Consider the following 25,592-nt stretch of genomic DNA (forward strand, 5'->3'; position numbering starts at 1 on the left):
ACTCATGAAAATGTTGGCCAAGGATTGTGTGGTTTATATTTTAGATACATAGTTAAACACTGAGTCAACATGGGTCCCCCTATGTAGACCCTTCCCCCTATATCCAGGATCCCTGTACCCTTTACTGGGTCTGATCCAGAGTCCCAGGTCTCTTCTTTAGGGTGAAGGGGACCCCATGGTAGTTAGGTCACAGGCTTGTGTCTCGTGGGTTGGTGTGCTCCTCTGCAACCTGTGTGCTCTCTAGGGACTCCAGCTGCTGCTATTTCAAGTGCCTGGCGGATCCAGGGGCCTCCTGCGGATCCTTTGAGAGTGGTATCAGTGGCGGTAGCTGTGGCACCGGTGGCAGGGATGGCGGCTGAGCCACTGTTCCGGCAGAATGTGGAGAGGTGGCAGAGTTGATGATGTTGCTGCGGGGGCCCAAGGCTGGAGATGAAGCAGGAGAAACCCGTGCTGTGTTCAACATTTCTGGAAGCTGCTGGCCTGATGGAGTTCTCCCCATCGGAACAGAAGCCAGAGCCTAGAGGTGCATTGTAAGCCATGGCAGGGCTGGCCACTGCACCTCCTCTGGTCCTGGTCCTGAGCGCTTCCTCAAGGGTGACTAAGATGGTAACTCTAAAACTGGGCACTAGAATAGAATAGTGCACCTGGAGGCCAGGGAACTTGGAGTTGGGGATCAGGTGTCTGGACTGAGCCTCAGCTACTTTGTCTTGGAAAGGACAAACAGCACCACCCTGCTGAACCAGGACAAGAACCGGAAGAGGCAGACAGGAGGAAGTGCTCTGTGAATGTTAAGGTCCAGAGATATGTATAAACCTGGGACGCTCAAGGCCCTGTCCTCAGACTGGCTCCTGGCATCCCTGGACAAGAAACTTAGGACTGTAAATGGCTTCTTTTGTCCCACCTCTGCAGCCAGGGGGACTCTGGGAACAGGTACTGGCCAAGAAATACCCCCGAAGGGTAGTGCAGAAGTCTAGAACAGCTAGAGGCCCACAGCCTTATTTCCCAGCCAGAGAGCAAATGGCTTCTAGGATATGGACAGAGCAGGCAAGAGTGGAAGAGATGAGTGTATGAGGCCTAGGCTAAAGGTGGGGGGAAGAGGAAGGACCAGTAGAAGCTGGAGGTCTGCCAGAACCCCAGATGGGTCAGGTACTCACGGGGGTAGCCTGGAGCAAGTAAGGATCCGGTGCGCACACGATCACCTATGTTTTGAGCTGGGGAACACGAAACCTTCACAGCTGAGGAGAAAAGATCTGAATAGCTGGGACCCATCCAGAGTTCTGGCTCCTACATCAGGCCAGACTTTCCACTCTGGTGAGGTCCAAGCAAGGTAAAGCTGTTGAGCTTGTCATAGTTCAAGCTCTGCTTTATTATGTGATTTTTGGGACTATACTACCCACTGAGAGAAAAGAAGGTCTACAGCGATGGTGATGGGATTAAGGGTCTCCCCACTGGTCCAGGCTCCTCTCCTGAGACTGCTTCACACCAAGAGGACCTTCCTTGTGCGCTTGTGAAATGCCTCTCGTGGTTGCTCTGGGCAAGCAGTCTGGAGGGCTCATCAAACATTAGCCCTGCTGTCCTGCTTTAGTGACCCCTGAAGCCCAGCTCAGTCCCTCCCATCAGATCCACACTGGGGTTGCTGAACAGTCACTTCCTGCCTGGGCAAAGGGCCTGGGAGATGCTGTTCTGCTCTCTTGGTAATAGAGTGTGAGGGAGTTCATGGTGGGCTCCTAAAAGGTGTATTTTGTGGAACTTACAGATGTGTCCTTATTGGAGCAAAAGATCTTGGCGAGTGTAATTTCAGGTCTTGAAATGGATGACCCTAGATTACACTAAGCCTGAAGTCCAGTGATAAGTGTCCTCATGAAAGTCAGAAGAAAATGAACTGGAGGAGAAGGAGGCAGTGGCAGCTGGAGTGATCTGTCCCCTGCCAAGAGGCTGCAACTGCCACAGGAGCTGGCAAGGACCAGGAGAGACTTTGGGCAGCCCTGAGGAGAGTATAGCTCTGACTATACTGTGCCTTAGGACTTCAGATCTGGGGAAACTGTCCTGTGGCTCTGGGGCCCTGGGGTGTGGTGGTTGGCTTCAGCAGCTGCTGTGGGGTGTGTCCTCTGTCTAGCACATCTTTTCTTTGCATGTCAGGCTTAGTGCTCTTGTCCATGGATGGCCCATGTAATTCCTACAGACATTCTGGGATCCTCTGTCACTCCTGATGTGAATGCTTTGGGGCCTGTGCAGGGGCAAGCTTTAGACATATCCTTCCCAGAGGAAAACATCCCAACAGGTATGCAGAGAAGCTCCATTTTTGTATTATTTTATTATATACCCAATGATGAAATCAAGAATCTTGGGGTCCCAGACACCAGAATAACCCCAGCAACTGAATCAAACTGCACAAAGATTGGGGTCTCTTGCTGCTATGACCCTTGGCCTCCTGGGTGTAGCCCTGTCCATGGTTCTTTACCCATACCCCAGTTTCTATGCTCCAGGTAGAGTCATACTCCCCAAGTTCTACCCAACCTACCACATGGCCTTTGAACCTGCTATTCCTCCACACAGCCTACACTCCTCCCTGTCCACCATTCACTGACTAACTCCTGTTCCTTGTTCAAAGCTGTTCAAGGAGCTGTCTAATTGCTCCCCATGGACCAGCTTTGCCTGGTACAACTCTCATCACCCCAGCAAGCCTCCCTAGGCCAGCCTTCGCTAGTGTCCAGCTGCTGTGGCTGGGCCTTTCTTTAGCTCAGCTATTCATTTGTTCTCCAGTACTGGGGAAAGAAACCAGGGCCTTGAATTTATGAACTTTATCACTGAGTTCCACCTTTAGTGCCTCAGGTCGGTTGGGATTTTTTTGTTTGTTTTGTTTTGATTGTATAGTTCTGGCTGTCCCGGAGCTTGATCTGTAGACCAGGCTGGCCTTGAACTCAGAGACCCACCTATGAGGTCAGCCTGGTCTCCAAAGTGAGTTCCAGAACAGTCAGGGCTACACAAAGAAACCCTGTCTTGGAAAACAAATAAAACAAACAAACAAACAAACAAACAAAAAACAAAAGGTGTGTGCCACCATGGCTGGCTCCTTGGGGTTGGTTGTTTATCTGTTTATCACTGTGCATTCTTGCCTTCTGTTCCATGCTTACAAGGTTATACCCATCCTTCCACCAGCCAGCAGCCCGGGGGGGGGGGGGGGGCATTCACCACATTTGCGGCTCACTATTTCCTGGTGAGGCAACCGGGGCACAGTCGGGACCTCACTCTTGGAAGTGACTGTGAGGGCTCCTTGGACAGAGGCAGCACCAGCCGAGTCCACCTGCATCTCCCTGGCCAGCAGAACTAGACCTCAGGGAAGGAATCCCAGGAAACACTGATGCTCCTCACCTGTCAGGTCCTTCTCCCCAGTCCGAGTCCCAAACTGGCTGTTCATTCGGCCTTTGTACAGGACCCCATCCACTCCCAGGATGTCCACCTCGGCCTGTGGGATGGCCCAGGTCCCAAGTCAGAGTCTCCACTGCCACCCCTTTGCCTTGATGCCCACAGATGCCCAGAGCCAGGCACAGCCAGGGCATGGCCTCAAGGTACCCTCAGCTCAGGGCCTCATCCCACACCTGGGGCTGGGTATGCTGCTGTCCAGTCTCTGTGGGAGGGCACAGCCAGACTCACAGTGTCATAGTCCATGATTACAGGGTCACCATAAGGGTAGAGTGTTGACAGGTCATGTGACTTGTGCTTGAAGGTAGTCTCATTTCGGGGTCCATCACCCCAGTCCTTCTGGGAGTCCAGACCCTTTTCCTGGACTCCAAAGTCCCGGAAATGCAGCTGCTGCTGCTGTTCCCTGGACAGGGCAGAAGGTCAGCAGCCACATGGAGAACCCTCCCAGAGGAGCCCAGCCCAAGGCCAGCCTGGACAGTGTCAAAGAAGGTGGGTGGCACAGCAGGCAGGCCGGAAGTGTGGTTAGCAAACAGAGGCGTGGGCAATTCTAGGAGGAAATGACCCTTCCTCCCTTCTCTGGACCAACCACACATTGGTCCTGGTCTGGCCTTGCCAAGTACATGCTCTTGCCCTGGGCTCCAGTCATCAGCCATAGGAGTTTAGGGAGCCAGCACAGGTCACTCATCCATCCCCTGGCAATTATTAATGCTTAGCTGAACATTCTCTCCACCCTTGTCCCACCCCTGGCTCACAGGCTGGGCCCTGGAAGGACCCCTGGAACCCAAGAATGAGAAAAATAGAGGTGAGGTCCAGGTAGCAGGCTAGGTTGAGGGAGAAAAATGATGGCAGGTAAACTCCCCAGCCACTCACTAGCTGAGGTCTTGGACAGGTCACATAGTCTTAAGTCTCTTCAACTGTGAAGTGGAATGATAACGGAATACACTTCCACAGGAAGCCATATGACCCAGCAAGGGCTCCCAGAGGATCCTCAATTACTCACCCATCAGGAAACAAGCATGTTAATATTAGATTCCAGGGATTATAAGACTTAGCGAGAAGCCCCCCTAGAAGTCCTCCCATTTCCACACACCCCCCCATTCATTCAGCAGTGCTGGAGACTGAACCCAGGGCCTTGTGCACACTAGACAAACACTGTCACTGAGCTATAGCCCCAGCCCTTTTGTTCTGTTTGTTTGCTTGTTTATTTATTTATTCTGTAGCCTAGGAAGACCTTGAGATCCTTTTGCCTTGGTCTCCTGAGTAGCTAGCATAATACGCCTCTGCTACAAGACCCACCAAAGTTTAGGCCCACAGTAGATGTCAATGCAAATGTTGGTTCCTATCCTCCATTGTCCTCTGTGCATTTAACAGACACCCCCAACCTCCCAGATGGGCATCCCAGGCCCTCTTTGGCTCTTGCATTGAAGGAAAGCCTCTGTGGTCTTGGGTCTCCCAGAGGATGGGGTGGGATGGCCCTTACCTCATCAGCTGCCTCTGCAGATACTCGAAGCTGTTGGCACTGGCTGGCCTCATTTGTGACAGCCCACGGGTGTTGCGGATGGTGATCAGGTGTCTGTGGAGGAAGAGACCAGGGCTGTGGGAGATGCACATGGCCAGCAGAGGGCTCCAGGCTCCCAGGCCTGGAGAGAGGAAGTGTAGGAATTTTCACCCTCTGAAACACTGCAGCCCAAAGTCCACCTACAGAGCTTGCAGCTGACAGTTGGGGGAAAGATACAAACGCTGTTCAGAATATAAAGTGAAAACCAAGCCAGAGGTAGTGGTCAACCCTTATAATCCCAACACTTGGCAGACTGAGGCAGTAGGGTAGCAAGTTCAAAGTCAGCCTGTACTATTAGTACATACTTGTTCAAGGTTAAGACTACCTTGGAACACACACACACACACACATACACACACACACACACACACACACACACACACACACACACGCTTTCTTCATTAATAAAAAATAAATAGTAGTCCAAAAACCAAAGGAGGGAAATCCTAGAGATTTGTAACAGACAGAGGTCTGCCAGGAGCTGTGGGCACAAGGAGGGAGACACTGCTTGGAAGGGGCGTGGCAAAGGGCGTGGCAGAAGACCCCCGCACACAAGGAGGCTGCACATCGTGGACACACCATGTGGGAACTCCCTTCAAATGGCTACGGTTACATCCTGTGTATTTTGCCTCCATAAGGAAATAAAAATAAATCCAGAACAGCCTTCCAGGGAACTGGGCACGCTCTACCTCTCCATCTGTGCGGCGGTCACACACATGCAGAAGTGTTTTTTACTGTACTGATGGTAAGCTTCAAGGAGATGTTCAGTGAAACATACTGATTTCCATTGTATAAAGTACAGAAAGGCACAAAGAAACAAGCACAGTAACACGGACAGACTTTGACATTCATAGCCTTTCAAATTTTTGTCCATGTTTATGTAATTTCTTTAAGGAAAATGGGAAAATCTCACACATCTGCTTGATTTCACATATCATTTTTTTCTAATCATTAATATTCTTCCACAGCCATGCTCTCCAGCATAGTAGCCAGTGGCTACAAGTGGCTAACAAAATTCAGACAAGATTTAATACCCAGATTCTTGGTCACATTAGTCCTTAGCACGTGTGCACAGATGGAGCTTTCCACCCAGGACTGCACAGTTTGTGTGGAGACTGGTTCCTCACCAGGGATGTCCCACTGGATCAGCGTTCTACAGCGCAGTCTGTAGAACTGTCTCTATCTGCTGTGACTGTCCTCAGCCCCAGCTGTTTCCAGTCTTTTTACTACTGTCAATAAAACCGCAATGCCATCCTGTGATTTGAAAGGAAAATCCTGGGGAAGCCCTACAGCTCCTTGCTGGTTTGGGGGCTGTGACAGCTTTGTGGGTCTCAAGGCTGGCCTAGCTCTGCAGAGATCAGCAGATTTTCTCTCCTAAGGTTTGTTCCCCAAACAATGGGAAATTGCTACTCAAATAAATACACACCAATGTTCACAGCAGCACTAGTAACAACAGCTGAAAGAGGCATCCCAAATGCCGAAAAGGATTTCTGCCCATACAGTGGAATATTATTCAGCTGTAACAAAGGAGCGGAGCACTGATTTCTGCTACAACGTGGAGGAATCTCATTAAGCTCAGTAAGGAAGGCAGACACCAAAGGCCACATAGTGTACAGTCCCGTTTACAGGAAACAGCTGGGAAAGACAATGGCTTCCTGGGCTACAGGAGGTGGCAATGAGAAGTGACTCTTAATGGGACTGGGGATGCCTTTGGAGGACGGAGCAGTGCGCTGGAATTGACTAGAGGCAACAATTGTAGTGGTTCAGGCCAATGAATCACACCCTTTACAATGGTGTCAAATTAAGAGCAAGGAGGTGGGATTAAAGATGTGCCCCGAGATCTCAATGATGGCAGCGTGATACGGGAGGTCTGCAAGTTCTGAGGCCAGCTTGGACCGCACACCAAGACTCTGTCTCCAAAAGATTAGTGAACTCAGAAATAACAAATTCCTACGTTACTTCAGTGATCCCTCTGTCCTTTTTCTTTTTTGTGGCTCTGACTCAGTCTCTGGTACAAAACACTGACTAGGAGTGGAAAAGGTGAGAGAGAAGACTGACTCCCCTGTCTAGGGAACCACTGAGGCGGGACGGCGACGGTGGCTATAGAATGGTGTGGGAGGATGAGTTCATAGGTAGTTGTGTGCGTTTGCATATGGAACAGCTGTATGTGCTTGAGGTCTGCAGAGCAGAGTCATGGTGTGTATAGGTGACGGCTGTAGGAAAGTCGTGCTGGACCCCGCAAGCCCGGAGAGCGCCCTCTGGCGGCGGTTACTCACGGGCCGGTCATCATCTCTACAGGCCGCTCACAGGAGATGCACTTCACGCGCTCGAACAGTTTCCTGGAGGACAAGAAGGTCAGTAGTCAGAGGTTAGCAGGTCCCGGGGCTGAGGGTGGGGTGAACTTAAGGTCCCCCGAGCTCCTCTGTCAATGCCCGAGGCCCCGGGACAGAGCGCTGTGGTTTCCCACCCCATGCAGGCCCAGGATTGCGAAGCCACCCTTAGAGGAGGAAGATATCCGGAACCTGACTGCAAGCCTCTCTGCCATCAGATAGGCCTGCCAATTGTGTAGGCCCAGCCTGGTTTCCCTTCCCTCTCTGAGCCTCAGTTTCTTCATTTGAAGAGAAGCCTGGAAGCTCTCTGCTGCATCCCGCTCTCCCTGCCCCCGTCCCCGGCCAAGCTCTAGAACTCTGGGCGTCTCTCTGTTGGCAACAGTATCAGTATCGGCATCCTCACTTCTTAAAGCCTGCAGCACTGTCTGGGTCGAATCGCAGGCCTTCTATCAGAAGCTTCCGAACTACTTTCCAGACCTCTTCTATGTCCCTCTTCAAGCTGTTCAGATCACTGTGAACTAGCTGCCGATTAGAAGAAAGAGAGAAGGCCTGTCAGTTAGCTGATCCCAACACCTGTAGAGTCACACAAAGAACAAGAGAAAGCAGCTAGAGATCCAGGAAAGGGAAAAACAGCTCATACCTTTATGGGTGCTGTTGGCATTGGGGGTCTGCAAAGTCAGATTCCCAGTAGCTTTGCAAGAAATGCTACCAACTCCTGCCTCCAAACCTGCTGCTCATTGCAGGGCTAGAGGCTGGAAAAATATTTCTCCAGTGAACCCTATACTCTGTCTTTCACACATCTGAAAAATATTTATGGAGGGTTTGCATATAAAGTGGACAATTGCTTTAGCATACTCATAAAGTTGTGTAACCATCACAATCAAATTTATTTATTTATTTATTTTTTCTAAATTTCTTTTGAGACAGGGTCTCTCTACAGAGCTCTGGCTGTCCTGGAACTTGAACTCACAGACAGACCTATCTGCCTCTGTCTCCCAAGTAGTGGGATTCAAGGCATGCACCACCATACCTGGCAAATTTATTTATTTATTTGTTTGCTTACTTTTTATTTTTGTTTTTCAAGACAGGGTTTCTCTGTGTAGCTCTGGCCATCCTTAAACTTGCTCTGTAGATCAGGCTGGCCTCTAACTCGGAGATCTGTCTGCCTTTGCCTCCCGAGTGCTGGGATTAAGGTGGATACCACCACCTCTTGGCAATTTATTATTTCTTTTTGAGTCAGTACCTCACTATGTAGCTGAGTCTGGCCTGGAAGCCACCATCTCCTGCCTTGGCATTGGAAGGGCTGAAATTGCAGCTTTACACCTCCATACCTGGCTTCATAGTTATTTTAGAACATCTGCATCACTCTCCAAGAAAACCCCATTTCCATTTACCCCATTTCCTCCCAAATACCCAGCCCCTGGCAACCAATAACCTACTTTTTGTCCTTAGAACTTGTTTATTCTGGGACCCTTTTCCTTTTCCCTATAAGACAGGGTCTTTCTATATTATTTTGGCTGACCTCCAGACTCACTGTATCCCAAGCTGAACTTGAACTTGTGAACCTCCTGAGTGCTGGGATACCAGCTGTGTACCACACCACCCTCATCCCTGAGTACAGTGAGTTATATGCAAATTCCTACGTGGGTCACTTGTTACTCAGCTTTAGATTCAGCTTCACTGGAGCAAGAGATACACAGGCCAGCTGCTCTGTGGACTACGATGGGATTGTGGCTTTGCATTGACTTGTGTCCTTTCTTTGAGGAACTGTCTCCACAAAGACAGTGTCCCCATCTGCTTGGCTCACTGCTTACCCAGCAAGGAGCGTAAATGCTGAATGAATAAATCTCCAGCTTACAGATGGGAAATCTGAAGCCTGTGTAAGACTCAAACCTAGAGCACCTGATTCTAAACTGGCCACCACAGTTAAAAGAGCATTGTCACTGCTGAGTCTCAGTGAAACTGTGCAAGAGGAGGCAGGCCCAGGACTCCCTGTCTACACTCCCCAGGTGTGGCACTCCGAGGTAGTCACTGAGTGACGTATGAACAAATGGCAGGCATGGTCCTTTCTGCAGAAGGCCACCTCCACCCCAGCCTGTTAGTTTGCTTGTACCACCCCAAGAGTTAAACCTCCAGCGTGACTCCAGAGCTGGCTGGGACTCCTGGCACTGGAGTCGGCCCTCGTGCGCCGAATAGGGCCAACTGGTATAACCAACAGGAAGATACGGAAAATGATGGGATGATGGGAGTGGCTTCCATAGCTGAGTAGCAAAAAACACTGCACATTCTTCTTATTGTCTTGGGTCACTTGGTGTGTGTGTGTGTGTGTGTGTGTGTGTGTGTGTGTGTGTGTGTGTGTAGGGGAAGTGGCTGCCATGTGATGAGGCCCCTTAAGTTGCCCTAAGGAGGAGTCAGTATATGAGACATTGAAGCAATTTGCCAACAGTCACATTTGGGAACAATCTTTGAAGTGGCTTCATATGGTTCATTCAGATGATATCGTAGGAACAACACATTTGCTCTGACTTGAGAGTCACAGGTCCTGAACCACCCGGTAAGCTGCTTCCAAGTTCTTGCTCTTCAAAACCATCAGCATGTGCTCTTTGGAGCTGCTAAGCCCTAGGGCAATGTGTTATGCAGCAATTGCTCCCTAACACAGGCTTACCTTAGTGTTCAGGTCCTTCCTGAGGTGTTTCAGCGACTTCTTCCAGTCACTCTCGTGGGTGGAGATTTTCAAGAGCATGCTCTGGACCATCTCGTTCAGCTCCATCGCCACCAACTCCAGGTCCGTCCGGTTTGCCTTGCTTGCTAAAGCATCCCTGTCAGCTTTCTAGGCAGAGGGGGTTCAGGGCAGCAAGATTGCTGGGGTGGGAGACCCCTGATCCCTGTGGTCAGTTTTTCTAGTTGAAGGCCATGAATGTGTAGCCTTGGCTTAAGTTCAGTGGCGGTGTCTACACTGGCTCAGACACAGCTGTGGGATCTGAGCCAAACAGGAAGTTGATATGTGACTTTTATTTTATGTTTATATTTTTAAAGACAGAGTTTCATATATACCATGGGATCCAGGCTAGCCTTGTATCCCTTAGTCAAGGATAACCTTGAATTTCTGATTCTTCTGCTTCCAGTTTTGGGCTTATGAGTTCATGCCATTGTGCATAGTTCATGCAGTGCTGGGGATTGAAACAAGGGGTTTTTGCATGCCAGGAAGGCCCTTGACCAACTGAGCTACATTCATTCACCAGCCTGATGCCTAATTTTTTGTCTTATTTTGTTTTTTGAGACAGGATCTCACTAGGTAGCCCTGGCTGTCCTGGAACTCTCTCCAAAGATCCACCTGCTTCTGCCTCCCAGAGTGCTGAATGCTGGGATTAAAGGTGTGTGCCCTCACCACCCAGCTCTGATGTTTTAAATAATAAATAGTGTCATTAATCTCCAGTCATGGGAAAGAGGAGTGGGTAGGTAACTTCTGAGGCCTCCCAGAATTCCTAAATGAGTAGAGGCAGGGAATGCTGCCTTTGCCTGGATAAATCTGATCCTGATTGGCAAATGGAAGGCACAGGATTGACAGGGAGTGGCGGGCAGGGGACCCTCTGCCTACTCACTTCTTTCAGCTCCTGATCCAATGTGGTTTTATCTGCTTTAATCAGATCCAGCCTTTGGATTTCATCCTTGAGGGTCTGAGAACAGAGCATAGACAACCTTTATTGTGGACTTGAGGGTAACATCTGCTTTGTGCCTCCAACTTTGCCATATGCTAGCAAGGGAACTGGAGCCAGCTGGGTAAGAAGCAGGTGATTGGGTTAGAGGTCATGCTCTCAGGCAACTGGGACAGAAGAGAAGCCACATGAGACTAGGGACAAACTAACCCTTGGAGGTGATGTCACAAGAGGCCATCCCAAGGAAGCACAAACTGGTGCTGGCCATGCAGTTTCCGAGATGTTTCAGGCCAGTCCACCTCATCTAATCTACAGTGGGGTCCCAGTGTACTCTGACAGCAGCAGGCCATACATTGTGCTCAAGAATTAGAGGGAATCCCTTAATTCCTATCATATAATTTCATGAAATCCCCTATTAGAGCTGGCCTGTCTCCACCTAATAAATACCTCCCAAGCCAGGCAATGGTGGTGCACATCTTTAATCCTAGCACTTGGGAGGCAGAGGCAGGAGGAGCTCTGTGAGTTCAAGGCCAGCCTGGTCTCCAGAGCAGGTTCCAGGACAGACACAGCTGTTATACAGAGAAACCCTTTATGTGTGAGGGATTTTAAAAAAGATTTATGTGTATGATGTTTTAATGTATATTTGTATGGGCACCACATATATGCCTGGTGCTCATGGAATCCAGAAGAGGGCCTTGAATGCCCTGGAACTGGAATTACAGATCATTTTAAGCTGCCACATGGGGATTGGGAACAAAACCCAGGTCCTCTGCAAAAGCAGCCAGTGCTCTTAACTTCCGAACCATCTCTCCAGCCCCTGGGATTTACTTTTTTATTTTATTTTACTTATTTAGTTAGTTAGTTTCTTGAGACAGGGTTTCCCTGTGTAGCCCTGGCTGTCCTGGAACTCACTCTGTACACCAGGCTGTCCTCAAACTCACAGAGATCTGCCTGCCTCTGCCACCCTAGTGCTGGGATTAAATGCATGTGCCACCACCGCCTGGCTAATTGAAGTGTAATTTATGCAGAATAAAATGTCATCTGTTTCCCTTCATTTAGTGGACCCTTCTATAAAGGGTCTTTTATTCCTCCTTTGGGGAGGGTCTCATGGTCCCAAGGGGAATTCTCCTGTGCCTCCCTCTTGGTCCTCAGACCTCCGGACCTTGAAGTCATCCATGCGAATCTGGAGCTTTTCCACTATCCTGTCCAGCACCACGTAGTTACTCTTCATTTTGTCTATCTGGTGGCCCCAAACTCTCTCAAGTTCTTCTTCCTAAATGGGAGAGACAATGACATCTAAGGCCTCTGTTTCTGACGTTGCCAAAATGGAAAGGGCCCCAAGACCAAGAAGAGATGCCAGGTCTGCACACACGACAAGGACAACAGAGCCACCTGCCCATGGACTCTGCATGGGCACAGCTGATGTACCACCCCACTCACTTCCACACAGCTTGATTGGGAGGGTGGTAGTCAAGAGGCTGGTCCCTAGCTCAAGCCAAACCACCATCTTCTCAAAGCTCCTCTCTCACCAGGGCACTAACCTGTAGCCTGGCTTTCTGGAGGTTAAAAATCTTTTCCTCCAGGACATTCACTACGTTACCAAGCTTTCCAGAGCTTCCCATGTTAGCTGAAAGTGAAAAGAGGGAGTGACTGTCAGGGGTGATGAGCGCATGATGGGCGAGCACCCACGCTTGCGACATGTCCCAAAGACACAAAGTGAACCTGGGGGCGAGCACCCACGCTTGCGACATGTCCCAAAGACACAAAGTGAACCTGGGGGTGAGCACCCACGCTTGCGACATGTCCCAAAGACACAAAGTGAACCGGGGGTGACTTGAAGAGGATGGTAGATGTTCTGATACAGTTTTTTAAAAACTTCACAAAAGAACATATGAACCAAGCATGGTGGTGCACACCTTGAATTCCAGCACTTAGGAAACAGAGGCAGGCAGATCTCTGTGAGTTCGAGGCCAGCCTGGTCTACATAATGAGTTCCAGGACAGCCAGAGCTATGTCTTTAAAAGAAAGAAAAGAAGGAAGGGAGGAAGGAAGGAAGGAAGGAAGGAAGGAAGGAAGGAAGGAAGAAAAAGAAGAAAAGCTAAGTGTGGTGCTGTATACTTGTAATTATAGTGCTCAGCAAATGGAGGCAGGGGGTCAAAAGTTCAAGATAAAAAGAATAGATTATTAAGAGGCTAGTGCTTAGGCCAAAGGAATGGGTGGTTAATGTTTGAATGCAGACCTCATTGAGGAAGCCTAATGAGCCAGACTCCAGGGAGGACCTGAGCCTCTGCTGCCCTCCCCATGGTTGGCCAGGCCTACCTAGGTAATTTAAGCGCTGGTTCAGGTTGGTTGTCAGATAGGCAACCTCTTCTTTCAGGGAGTCATGCCTGAGAGGAATCTGGGCTATATGGCTCATGGAGTACTGGACAGCCCTCTTCTTCTCTTCAGGACTCACAGCCTGCATGGCAGTCATCAAGGCCTGGGACAGGACTGATTTGGTTCTGGTGGGTTGAATGGCTGGTGTGAAATCTTCAGGTAAGTCTTCCAGCTCATCATCACTGAAGGGAATGAAGCTGGTGGCCCCACGGCTAAGTCCTCCACCCAGGGATTCTGCAAAGACCCCTAAAGGCCCTGCTGATGCCATGGTTGAGGCTAAAGAAGCCATTTTGGTTGCAGGAACATCTTTGACTGCCTTGGCAGCAACTTTGGCTGCCTGGGCAGCTGTGTTTGCTGCAGCTGCATATGCTGCAGCTGTTGCTACAGCTACGGCAACAGCAGACCTTAGTTTCTTCAGATTTAATGAGTCCTTGGGATGTGCTGCTGGGGTCTTGTCCTTCCCGACCCTATCTTTGTGGACCACGTCCTTGGGAGCTCTGTCTAGGGGAGCCACATCTTTGGAGGCTCTGTGCTTGGGAACTCTATCCTTGGGGACTCTGTGCTTAGGCATCTTATCCTTGGGAATCCCATCCTGGGAAGCTCCTTTCTTGGGAATCCCATCCTGGGGAGCCCCTTCCTTGGGAATCACCTCCTGGGGAGCCTCTTCCTTGGGAATCCCAACCTGGGGAGCCTGTTCCTTGGGAATCCCATCCTGGGGAGCCTCTTCCTTGGGAATCTCCTCCTGGGGAGCCTCTTCCTTGGGAATCCTATCCTGGGGAGCCTCTTCCTTGGGAATCTCCTCCTGGGAAGCCTTTTCCATGGGAATCCCATCCTGGGAAGTCCCATCCTTAGGGATCTCTTCCTGAGACTCCTCAATGTACTCATATTGATATTCAATTTCTTCAAGATCTGAAAGCCGGTGGGTCCCTGCTTTAGAACCTTGGTGTTGTGACAGTGGCTGAGGCCATGATGATCCAATTTCCATGGCTGGGAAAGGAGCCCTATACATCTGGCCTTGAGGGCCAAATGGACCTAGGCTAGGATGGAAGGTACCCATAGGCCAAGCGTTAGCCTCAGGCCAGCCTCTTGGTGGTAAGGGCCATGCACCTGGGGCAGCCAGTCCAGGTCTAGACCAAGGGGCTTGGATGAAACCAGGCCTCCCACTAGGCCCTGGTACATTCCCAGGCCCAAATGCAGACCCAATGACAAACTGAGACATGGAGGCCTGAGCCTGCTCTGGCCCCTGAGGGCCTCTAAACTCAAGGGCCTGAGCAAGCTGCTCCTCCTCAAGGGCTCTTGCAGCTTCAAAATGCACGACTGTCTGAAAAGGGATGGCACTCTGGGTGGGGTGGCCAACATCCTCAGACTGCCCCAAGACAGTCTCTGGAAGAGAAGACATGCTCTGCCATGTGTTGGATATATCCAGTTCCGTCTTAGAAGGTGCCTGCAGGGGAGGGGGCTGAGTTGACTGTCTGGTCTCATGATACCTTTATCCCACTCCTCCTTCTCCTGTACTCACCTGAGTGAACATGGCCTCATGGAGGCCACTCCAGAGCACCATGTCCTCAGACTCGGGGACAGAGCGAAGCCTCTCCTGGAGGGTGACCTGTGCAGAGGGATGGAGAATGAGTGTGAGCCAGGGTAGGGCTGAGGGTGGGTTTTGATAGCATAGGTATGACTACTTGTTCTTGATCACTGAAACCCTTTCCAGATGATGCTGTTCTTCACACCCATTCCAGCTCCCACTGCCCAGGGCAAGAGACCAGAATCCCAGGATCTCACCACTTCCCGCTGCAGGGCACCCAACTTCCGGTTCTGTATTTTCAAGTCTTCACAAACAAGCTCCATGCTTTCTGGGTTTACCTGTCCAGGAGGCCTAATCTGAGGCTGGGGTACAGGTTCTGGTCCCAGCCTGGCTGCTTCTCAACATATTAGGTGACTGAGTTTGGAATGGAAGAATGGAATTTTCCAAGAAAGAAAAAGAGTTCCATAGATTAAAGAAAAAAGTTTGGGAAGTGCCAGGCTTCAACAGTCTCTGAGCTTTTCAGAACATTGAATGGGTAGAACATTAAAAAATCTTAGCTGGAGGCTGGAGAGATGGCTCAGAGGTTAAGAGCACTGGCTGTTCTTGCAGAGGTCCTGAATTCTATTCCCAGCAATCACATGGTGGCTCACAACCATCTGTAGTGAGATCTGATGCCCTCTTCTGGCCTACAGGCAGAACACTATATACATAATAAATAAATCTTTTTTTTTTTTTTTTTTTTTTTTTTAATCTTAGCCGGGCAGTGATGGCACAGGCCTTTAATCCCAGCACTTGGGAGGCAGAGGCAGGTGGATCTCTGTGAGTTCAAGGCCAGCCTGGTCTACAGAGTGAGTTCCAGGAGAGGCTCCAAATCTACACAGAGAAACCCTGTCTTGACCCCCCCCCCAAAAAAAAAAAGAAAGAAAGGAAGGAAGGAAGGAAAGAAGGAAAGAAGGGAGGGAGGGAGGGAGAGAGAAACAAAGAAACAAAGAAAGAAACAAAGAAGAAACAAACAAACAAAAAAGAATCTTCATAAGGAGAGTTGGCAATGTAGCTCAGTTGATAAAGTACTTGCCAAGCATATATGAGACCCAAGGTTTATCCCCAGTGCTGCATAAAACCAGGAGGCTTGTGCATGCCTGTAAGCCTAGCTCTGTGCTATGGAGCAGGAATGCTAGAATACCTGAGTCATTCTCTACTGCCCATCGGGCTGAGGCCAGGCTGGGCTGTTAGAGACCTGTTACAGAGCAGATGAAAATAAACAAACTGCAAGAGCTGGGCGGAGAAGGAGTTGTTTCTCAGACAGACTTGTCCCAAGGTGGCCTTTCTAGTTGTACTGACTGCTTTTGTGTGTCAGCTTGACACAGCTGGAGTCATCAGAGGGAGAAGCCTCAGCTGAGGAAATGCCTCTTTCAGATCCCACTAAGACCTTTTTCTCCTTTAGTGATCAATGGGGAGGGCCCAGCCCATGGTAGGTGGTGCCATCCCTGGGCTTCTGGTTCAGTAAATAGCACCCCTCCATGGCATCAGCTCCTGCCTCCAAGATCCTGCCTTGTTTGAGCTCTTGTCCTTACTTCCTTCAGTGATGAACAGCAATGCTGAAATGTAAGCCTAATAAATAATAAACCCTTTCCTTGCCAGCTTGCTTTTTGGTCATGGTGTTTGGTTACAGACGCTACCATTTCAAGGTCCTGCTTCCTGCCCCTGCCCCAGATCATCCTGACACTCAAATGCCACATTAAACCACACTGTTTGGGGTAAAATGACTCAGTCTCGGCTGCTTTGCTGGCCTGGAGGTGAACACCTGGCTCCTGACTCCAGCTCGGATTTTATCAGCTGTGGTCTGGAGGCTGCTGCCTCTGGCTCCAGAGATTCTGTGCCGTTCCATGGTTGCCTAGGCTGTGTTCAGGCTGATGACTTGGAGTTACAGAAAGAGTTTGTGCATCTGTGCTCGGTTTTTCCTGCTTTTTAGAGTGGTTAGTGCTTCCAATGAGGAGAGAGCTGGTGACACTGAATTCTGGGGTTGCCAACTCTTGGAGACAACTCTAAACCTCCCAGCACATACGTAGCAGCTCACAACCATCTGTATCTCCAGGTTTAGGGGATCTGACACCTTCTTCTGGCCTCTGCAGGCACCAGACACTCACACAGTGCACAGACATGCAGGCAGGCAAAACACCCATACATATAAAATAAAAAAACAAAACATGTGTGAAACAATTTAGAAAGTAAAACAATAAATTATATTATTTATCCTGAGTCAAGATGAACTGGGTCTCTGTTACTGATAACTCATGCTTAAGGAAGGAGAGTGAGGAATGTAGGGGGACCACAGAAAGTTCAGGGGGACAGGACAAATGACTAGGGAGGTTAAACCCTTCTCTTCCCTTTATTGTCATATTCTCTAAGAACAGGCCTTCTAGAATTTTCCTTACTGCCCTAGTCCCTAGAGGTCTATCCAGCATGCCAACAAAGGATAAGCATCGAGAGAGAGGGCTACCTTTCCAAATATATACTTCATCAGGTCCACGTCCTTCTGGAGGGTTTCAACAGTGTTCTTGAGTGCATGAAGGTCAGTGAGCAAGTCCTGCAGAGTCTTCATAAACTGCACAGGGAGAAAAGGGCCAAACCCTGGAATCAGGTGTGACAGGAATAAATCAGATCAGAAGCTCTTGGTGACAGCCATCTAAGGGATCCTCTTGGTTCTAGGAAGGCTTAAGATGGATGTACCCACAAACCAGTGTGTGTGTGTGTGTGTGTGTGTGTGCGCGCGTGCGTGCGTGCGTGCGTGCGTGCGTGCGTGCGTGTGTGTGTGTGTGTGTGTGTGTAGATATTAGACATGGGATCTTGAGAGAAACAGCACAAGCACAGCGGCCCCCACGTGGGAGCCCTTGGAGGACCAGAAGCAGGGGAGATGGGACTAGAGTTCCATATTTACTTATTTTACTTTAAAACTACCTATTGACTGACTGACTGGCTTTTAGAGGCACAGTAATGTGGTGCTGGGATCACAGCTCAGGTTCAGAGCACAGTGCCCTGGCTTCTATCTCCCATATGACAACAACAACAAAACAAAACAAAACAAAACAAAACAAAACAAAACAAAACAAAACAAAACAACAACTTGATACTTTCTAGAGGAACTGAGTGCAGTTCCCAGCACCCAAGTAACTCCAGAGGCTCTAACGCCCTCTTCTGGCCTCCAAGGGCAAATGTACTCACTTGCACATACTCATACACAGACACAAATACATACAACATAATTACAAACAAAAATAAAAATAAATATTTTTGGAGATAGAGTCTTTCTATGTGGCCCTAGCTGTCCTGGAACTCAATATGTAGACCAGGCTGGCCTCAACTCATGGAGATATGCCTGCCTCTGAAGCTGAGTGTTGGGATTAGAGGTATGTACCACCACACCCAGCTAAAAATAACTCTTTTTAAAGAACCTACAGAAATTTGTACATCAATGTTCATAACAGCACTAGCCATACTAGCCTGAAATGATACAAACCCAAATGTCCATCAGCTGATAAATCAAATGTAGCATATGCATAGAAACACAATATTACTTGGCCATAAAATAACAAGGTACTGGTAAATTATTTGGCATAGAGGTTAACTTGTGAAACCTTGTGATAAAATGAAATGCTGGAAGTCAAAGGGGGTTAGCAGTGGGGAGTGACTGCTAATCATTAAGGAATTTCTCTTGGGGCTCTTGATAATGTCCTAAAATTAGATTGCAAGAGTCACACACTTCTGTGAATGCACTACAGCAAATCAATGTTGGAACACTGGAGCTTGCATTCCCTGTCACCACAAATGCCGATGAGCAGAGACAAGGATTGAATCTGGGAGTTGTGCTTTGTTTGGAGAGCAGGTGATCTGAGAAAACAGTGATTTAGCGTCCTAGAGTAGCTGCCTCTCACCTGGCTCTAGTCAGCAGGCCACGGAGGGGGACAAAGGCCGTGTTGTCCTGCCCCTCTGCTTAGGTCATGTGATGCTTGTGTCTCCGCTGTCACCGTTCGTGAACTCTCATTTTCTGGAAACTGAGTCTGTCCTTGTCCTGCTAGTGTCAACCCTGCGTTTTCCAGCACCACCTAGACCAGAGCTAACTTAGGACAAGCCAGCCAGTGACTGTATGTGCGCTAAGCTCTTCATAGCATGTATGCAGATGCCTTTCTAGAAGATGGAATACAAAAAAACCCTTTTAGCCCCACCCCCACTCATAGCCGAACTACAGTTCAATACATGAATTCTCCAGTCATGTGGAATATCTTAACAAAGTAGTAAAATTCCAGCATTATTATTATTGTTTGTTTGTTTTGTTTTGTTTTTTGAGACAGGGTTTCTCTGTGTAGCTTTGCTCCTTTCCTGGATCTTGCTCTGTAGACCAGGCTGGCCTTGAACTCACGGAGATCCACCTGCCTCTGCCTCCCGAGTGCTGCCACCACCGCCCCGCGCTGGCATTATTATTATTATTATTATTATTATTATTATTATTATTATTTTAGATTTATTTATTTAGAAGAGGGCATCAGATCTCATTACAGATGTTTGTGAGCCACCATATGGGTGCTGGGAATTGAACTCAGGACCTCTGAAAGAGCAGTCAGTGTTCTTTAACCTCTGAGCCATCTCTCCAGCCCATTATTTTTGTTTTGTTTTGTTTTGATGACAGGGTCTCACTATTTAGCTCTGGCTGTCCTGGAACCTGCTCTCTATATAGACCAGGCTGGCCTTGAACTCGCAGAGATCCACCTGCCTCTGCCTCCCAAGGGTTAGGGTCAAAGGCATGCACCACCATACCCAGGAATTGTTTCTAACTTTTTTATTTTAGAAACATCACAACATACTCTATCATATTGTTACTGCTAGCCTGGAGGTGGTGGTACACGCCTTTAATCCCAGCACTCAGGAGGCAGAGGCAGGTCCGATCTCTGGAGTTTGAGGCCAGCCTGGTCAACGGAAAGAGTTCCAGGACGGCTAGGACACACAGAGAGACCCTGTCGTGAAAAGCCAAGGAATCACTACTAACTGCTGAAATGAGAATGAGATATTTAGGCGGGTTTCCAAGTCCTCATCTACTGTGGTGGGAAAGCGTTCTTCGGAAAGGCCTGTGTATGATATGTAGGACCTGCTGTCTATTGCTGATTCCTCTCTCCTGCCTCCCTTTGAGCCACTCAGGGACCAAACACCTGGAGCAGGAATGGCTTCCCTCCACAAACACAGCGAAGGGCCAGGTAGAGCCACACCTGAAATCCCAGCACCGGGAGGCAGGGGGATCAGGAGGTCAAGATCTTCCTCCACTACATAGTAAGTCTGAGGCAGCCTTGGCCGAATGAGACACCATCTCAAAAACAACAATAAGCACCCTCCCCCCCAAAAAAAAGGTATCTGGAAAGATGGACAAATCTTTGGGCTGCCTTGTAAGTGAAGGCCGCAGGATAGAGTAGGGCTCTGTTCAGGGACCCAGCTGTGCCCTGGATCTAGGAGAACAGGAACCTTAGGGGAGGGCCAAGGTCTTCCTCTGTCCGAAGCACTCAGGCCACAGACTAGACTGAGATGGAACTGAGCTCACAGGGAAGCAAGTTTGGAAGCTAACCAGCCTAGAGCGACAAGAGAGGGTATGGAAGGATTCAATGGAGGTAACCCTCAGCATCTGTGATATCTGGCCTGCCGTCCTCACTGCCTGGTGCATGTACACACTTAGCTAAGCTAAGCGGCTTTCACTGTTCCTGCACCAGCTACCATGGCAACCTCTTTCAATGGGTCATTGTGGTAACCCTGGGCAACTTCAATCAGGCTGGGACTAGGCAACCTGCTCTAAGTGCTGGGACATTCCTTTTCAGGACAAACAGTCCTCTGTGGGTTTCAGTGCCAGGTCTGAACCTGTCCACGAGACCTCTCCAGAGCTGGATAGGTGATCTGCTCAGGCACTTGAGAATTCTAGAAGCCTTTATTCACTAAGGCCAAAGACCATGGAGGCAGTCTGTGGCTAGCACTTCCAACACCTGTGTCCACTAGTCCCGCCATAGGCCAGGCTATCGGGGACAGCCTTGTCTCCAGCAGTGCTGTCTTGAAGCCTCACAAGGCTGGGGCTGGCCCCAGGCACACCTTGCTCTGTTCTGTCCCTGCAGCACACATATATCTTTTCTATCCTTTTGCATAGTTTGAGGACATTTTATTCCTCAGAAAGAAAATCCTTTCTCTGTTAGCAATCGCTCTTCACGCCTCTTCCTAGAAACCACAGATCTACTCTCCAGCTGTCTGGACTTGCCTCTTCTAGACACTTTATAGAAATGGACTCTCACAGCTTATCTTTTCACCCCCCTCCCTTCAGCAGGATGATTGACACACCATCCTGTCTTGCTTCCATCTGGCTGTGTTGGCCGGATAGGGCTCCTGCTCCGACCAGCACTCCACAGACCCAGGTCCCTGTGTTCCCACAGGGTCCCAAGACTTCCTAACTCACTGAGATTGTATCCACCAGTTTTCCTGTTCAGGCTAAATCTCTGGATGATAATAATGATGGTAAGCATATGCAGGGCACCTAGAATCTGGCATGTATGATTTATTTATTTATTTTGGTTTTTTGAGGCAGGGTTTCCCTGTGTAGCTTTGCACCTTTCCTGGAACTCTCTTGGTAGCCCAGGCTGGCCTTGAACTCACAGAGATCCATCTGGCTCTGCCTCCCAAGTGCTGGGATTAAAGGCATGCGCCATCACTGCCTAGCCGCATGTATGATTTATAGTTAGTGAGAAATCTTTTTGTTTTTTAAGATGGGCACTCACGTGTCCCAGACTGACCCTGAACTATGTTTATCAAGAATGACCTTGAACCCCAGATCCTCTTCCTACACCACTCAAGGATGCTGCCTCCATACCTGGTTTATGGGGTGCTGGGTTAGAACCCAGGCCTCATGCGTGCTAGACAGGTACTCTATCAACTGAACTATATCTTTAGCCCCAGTTTGTGTGAATTCCAACTACAATCCTGGGATGAGGAAACATCCATCCAGAGTTATCAAGCCCCACCCTTTCCCACTAGCACAAAAGGCTGCAATATTGCACAGACCCATGCTGTCTGCCTGCTCTCTCTGCCAGATTTTTGCTGGCTTCTCTGTTTTGACCTGTAATGACCTCATATGCTCAGATAACCTGTGCCTCCTCTTTTTCATCTGAAAACTAGAATAAGCACATGCCTCATAAGTTACAGCAGAGCTTCTAGGCACACCAGAGGCGAAGTGTAAAGTTCACGTGGTACACAGGGACAGGGGGCACAGGGGAAGGGAGAATAAAGAAATGGGGCTGGCGTGAAGCCCCCGGAAGTCAGGGGACAGGATATTGAGATGGTAGGGCATATTTCCTTAATCATCTCTGCAAACACCCGTGTTGAAGATTTCCCTCCCACAGTACCTAGGTCAACCCCAGCAGCCCCTCTGCGGTCGATGTCCAGTCTGGGCTCTCATCAGACTTGCTGGGTAACTGGTGTAACTCTAACAACTCTGCGCACATTGGAGGTGAAAGAGTCCTTCCTACATCTAACTCATCTCATATTGGTGACAATTCCTCACTTCTCGCTGGCACTGGGTTTTGCTACCCATCGGGGCTCACAAACTGGTGGTGTGTGGACAGAGGTGTTCCCAGACCCAGTGCGCAGTATGGCTTCACTCCCAGTCCTGACCTGGAGCCTTGCACCTGGTCCTCACAAACATCATCCTTGCCCAGCTGGCACACACTTTTAACCCCAGCACTCCGGAGGCAGAAGCAGGCAGATCTCTGCGAGTTTGAGGCCAGCCTGGTCTTCAGAGGAGTTTCAAGACAGCCAGGAATGTCACACAGAGAAAGCCTGCCTCAAAAAACCAAAAAAACTAAAAACAAAATGAACGAACTTTGTGTGTTTTATATGGTGTTGTGTACATGTAGGTACACACGTGTTATACATACAGTGGTCAAAGGTCAGCCTTGGGTGTCACCTCTTCTACCTCCCAGTTTGAGCAGAGTCTCACCGCTGCTCTGTATGACAGGATAGCTGGCTCTTGATTTCTGAGAATTTCCCTGTCTCTAACTCCCATCTCACTGTGATTGAATTGGAATTGGGTCTAGAAAGATGTCTCAGCAACTAAGAGCTTTGACTGTTATTACAGAGGTCCTAAGTTCAGTTCCCAGCACTCATGTTGGATGGTTCTCAACCAGCTGTAATTCCAGCTCTAGGGGAATCTAACACCTTCAGACATGTGTATACAAATAAACACCCAGTCAGTCTCTCTCTCTCTCTCTCTCTCTCTCTCTCACACACACACACACACACACACACACACACAGGCATGCACCCGAGAGAGACAGACAAAGATAGAGAAGGAGGGAGAGAGAGAATTTAAAAAAAGAACTGGCATTATAGCAACAGACTGCTCTGTCTTTTACCTGCTTCAGGGGATCTGACTCATCCTCATGTTTATATAGCAAACATTCTATCCCTTGAGCCATCTCCACAATCCAAATCAGTTAATTTCAATCAACAATTCACTACAGAGAAACCCTGTCTCGAAAAAAACAAAAAATAAAAAATAAACAAACAATTCAGTGGTACTGACTCCATGGAAAAAGTTCAACATCCATTACTCTGATGGCGTTTCAAACATCTCCATCACTCTAAAATGCAACCCCATATCCACCAAGTTACCATGCCCTGTGGCTCCTGGAAACTGCCCATCAGCCTTCTGGGTATGTGCATTTGCCTATGCTGGATATTTCACAACAGTGGAATACTGTATTATGTTGTCTGTTGTGTGGCTTCTTGCCTCGGTATGCGACTAAGGATCTTGGCTTTTGACTGACTCCAAGCTTTCCCCTATTCTCACTCCATAAGTGGATCTGTCCCACCACTAAGGAAGAGATGGAGGGGACAAGATGTCTGGGAGGAGAGTTTGGGTCTAGAGCGCTTCTCCAGGACAGAGTTTACCTTCGCCAAGGCTTCCTCATTGCCTTCCACTCTCTTCAGGAGCTTGATGATATTCCACAAATCCTCAGCGGGCCGCTTGACCCCTTCGCTGGCTTCCAGCAGCTGTGTAGTAGAGGGCATGACCTTCATCACAGACACCTGACCCTCTAACTTGCTGAGGCGCTCTACCACGTTGTCAAAGACGTTGCTGAGCCTCTTCATGGGGTTGACAATGGGCTGGGCTTCTCCTTCCCTGGGCATGAGCACCACCTGTGAGGTCTGAAGGAAATCTTCTTCCCCTGAAAGGACTTTCTTGAGCCCACCAATTTGGATGTGATCCAGGATGCCCTGGATCAGGAGATGAAGGGCCTTGAAGTTTACCACCCCACACTGTGGGATGGCTATGTTGGCCAGCTCGCCAAACGTGACCGAGAAGCTCATCCTGCCTAGGGATGGGTTGATGTGGCAAGGTTTCTGGGTGTTCTTAGGAACAAGTGGTGGCTTTCAATGATCTGAACTGCTGCACAGACAGGTCCCAAGAGGCTCAGGGTGGCAAGTCATAACGGTCAGCAAGGAATGGCCTCTGTCCTTGTCAGAGCTCAGATCAGAGTCTCTGGTTGCTAGGACACCAGAGAACGTGGCCGAGCAAGCATGCTTACGAGAGCTCAGTGTGGGGTGGGTGTTCATAGGTGAGCCTCACACAGAGGTGTTCAATTAATATTTGACGAATGCTTCAGGAGTGAATGGCAGCCTTTCATTCAAGCCCTCTGATTATATAAGGCTTATGACTCTAAGTGGCACACAGGGAGGTAATGGAGAGGCAGCTCACTCCTTGGAAGTCTCTGGAATCAGTACAGAATACAGTTTTCATGGAGTCATAAAGGCCCGGGTTTTAAGAAAAGAGGATGAGAAAAGAGCCTGAAGAATGAAGCAGGTTTCTGGATGTGGCCAAAGACACCTCCGCCCCACCCTAACAGTACCACTCAGGCACTTATTCCTGGAGAGAGAAGGCAAGAAGGTGAGGTCATGTTATGTCCAAGTGTTGTATGTCCCAGTAACCCAGGTGATCATGCCTCTTGAGTGTTGGGATCCTAGGCACATGTAACATTGCCAGATGTGGTAGCGTGCACTTTTTTTTTTTTTTTTTTTTGAGCTGAGGATCGAACCCAGGGCCTTGCGCTTGCTAGGCAAGCACTCTACCACTGAGCTAAATCCCCAACCTGGTAGTGTGCACTTTTAGTTCCAGCACTCAGGAGGCAGAGGCAGTAGGATCTCTGAGTTTGAGGCCAGCCTGGTCTACAGAGTAAGTTTCAGGAATGCCAGGGCTACACAGATACAGAGAAACACTGTCTTGAAAAAGAAAGAAAAAGATGCTGAACAGAGAGGTGGGCTTACTGTGCACAACTGGACAAAGAGGGGGCGGCGATCACATAGAGATAAACAAGGAGGTGGGTTTATGCTGTACAGATGAAACAATGAGAGGCAGTCTCAGTAGCAGAGCATCTTCAGGCCATAAATACCCTGCAAGAGAAAGCTGTGATGGCTATTTCCTACACACATGGACTAGAAGAGAAGACTTTGCCATCCCTCTGCGTCCTTCTAGATTTCTATTTAGTTGGGATTCTAGAGAGAACAACAGGGTGTAACGGTAGAGACACATGACGGGAGTTATGAGCATTGCCTCTTGTGGTTATGGGAGACTGAAGTCCCATGACAAACTGTCTGTAAGCTGGAGACCCGAGAATGCTGGCAGTGTGACTTAGGCCAAGTCCCAAAGT

The 25,592-nt window shown here is 49.0% G+C and overlaps 1 protein-coding gene across 1 annotated transcript; it reads right to left on the bottom strand.

Annotated features, from left to right (window-relative positions):
* Positions 1–22: 22 nt before the first annotated feature.
* Positions 23–24,255, bottom strand: C8H16orf96 (chromosome 8 C16orf96 homolog). Its single transcript, XM_036194552.1, has 16 exons — positions 23,836–24,255; positions 17,369–17,473; positions 15,126–15,206; positions 14,863–14,949; positions 13,287–14,787; positions 12,509–12,594; positions 12,130–12,240; positions 10,914–10,988; positions 9,977–10,141; positions 7,715–7,833; positions 7,258–7,320; positions 4,904–4,996; positions 3,655–3,826; positions 3,373–3,466; positions 1,155–1,235; positions 23–423 (listed from the first exon to the last, which is right to left on the bottom strand). The coding sequence occupies exons 1-16, from the start codon at positions 24,253–24,255 to the stop codon at positions 260–262; spliced, it is 3,417 nt and encodes a 1,138-aa protein (XP_036050445.1). The 3' UTR covers positions 23–259.
* Positions 24,256–25,592: the final 1,337 nt, after the last annotated feature.

Source organism: Onychomys torridus, chromosome 8, assembly GCF_903995425.1.
Source record: "Onychomys torridus chromosome 8, mOncTor1.1, whole genome shotgun sequence".
Taxonomy (NCBI): Eukaryota; Metazoa; Chordata; class Mammalia; order Rodentia; family Cricetidae; genus Onychomys; species Onychomys torridus.

Coding starts and splice junctions, on each gene's coding strand:
- C8H16orf96 (XM_036194552.1), bottom strand. CDS start 24,255: ATGAGCTTCTCGGTCACGTTTGGCGAGCTGGCCAACATAGCCATCCCA. Junction 12,241..12,508: donor TCCAGAAAGCCAGGCTACAG/GTTAGTGCCCTG, acceptor TCTCCCATTTAG/GAAGAAGAACTTGAGAGAGT. Junction 3,467..3,654: donor TAATCATGGACTATGACACT/GTGAGTCTGGCT, acceptor GCCATCCCACAG/GCCGAGGTGGACATCCTGGG.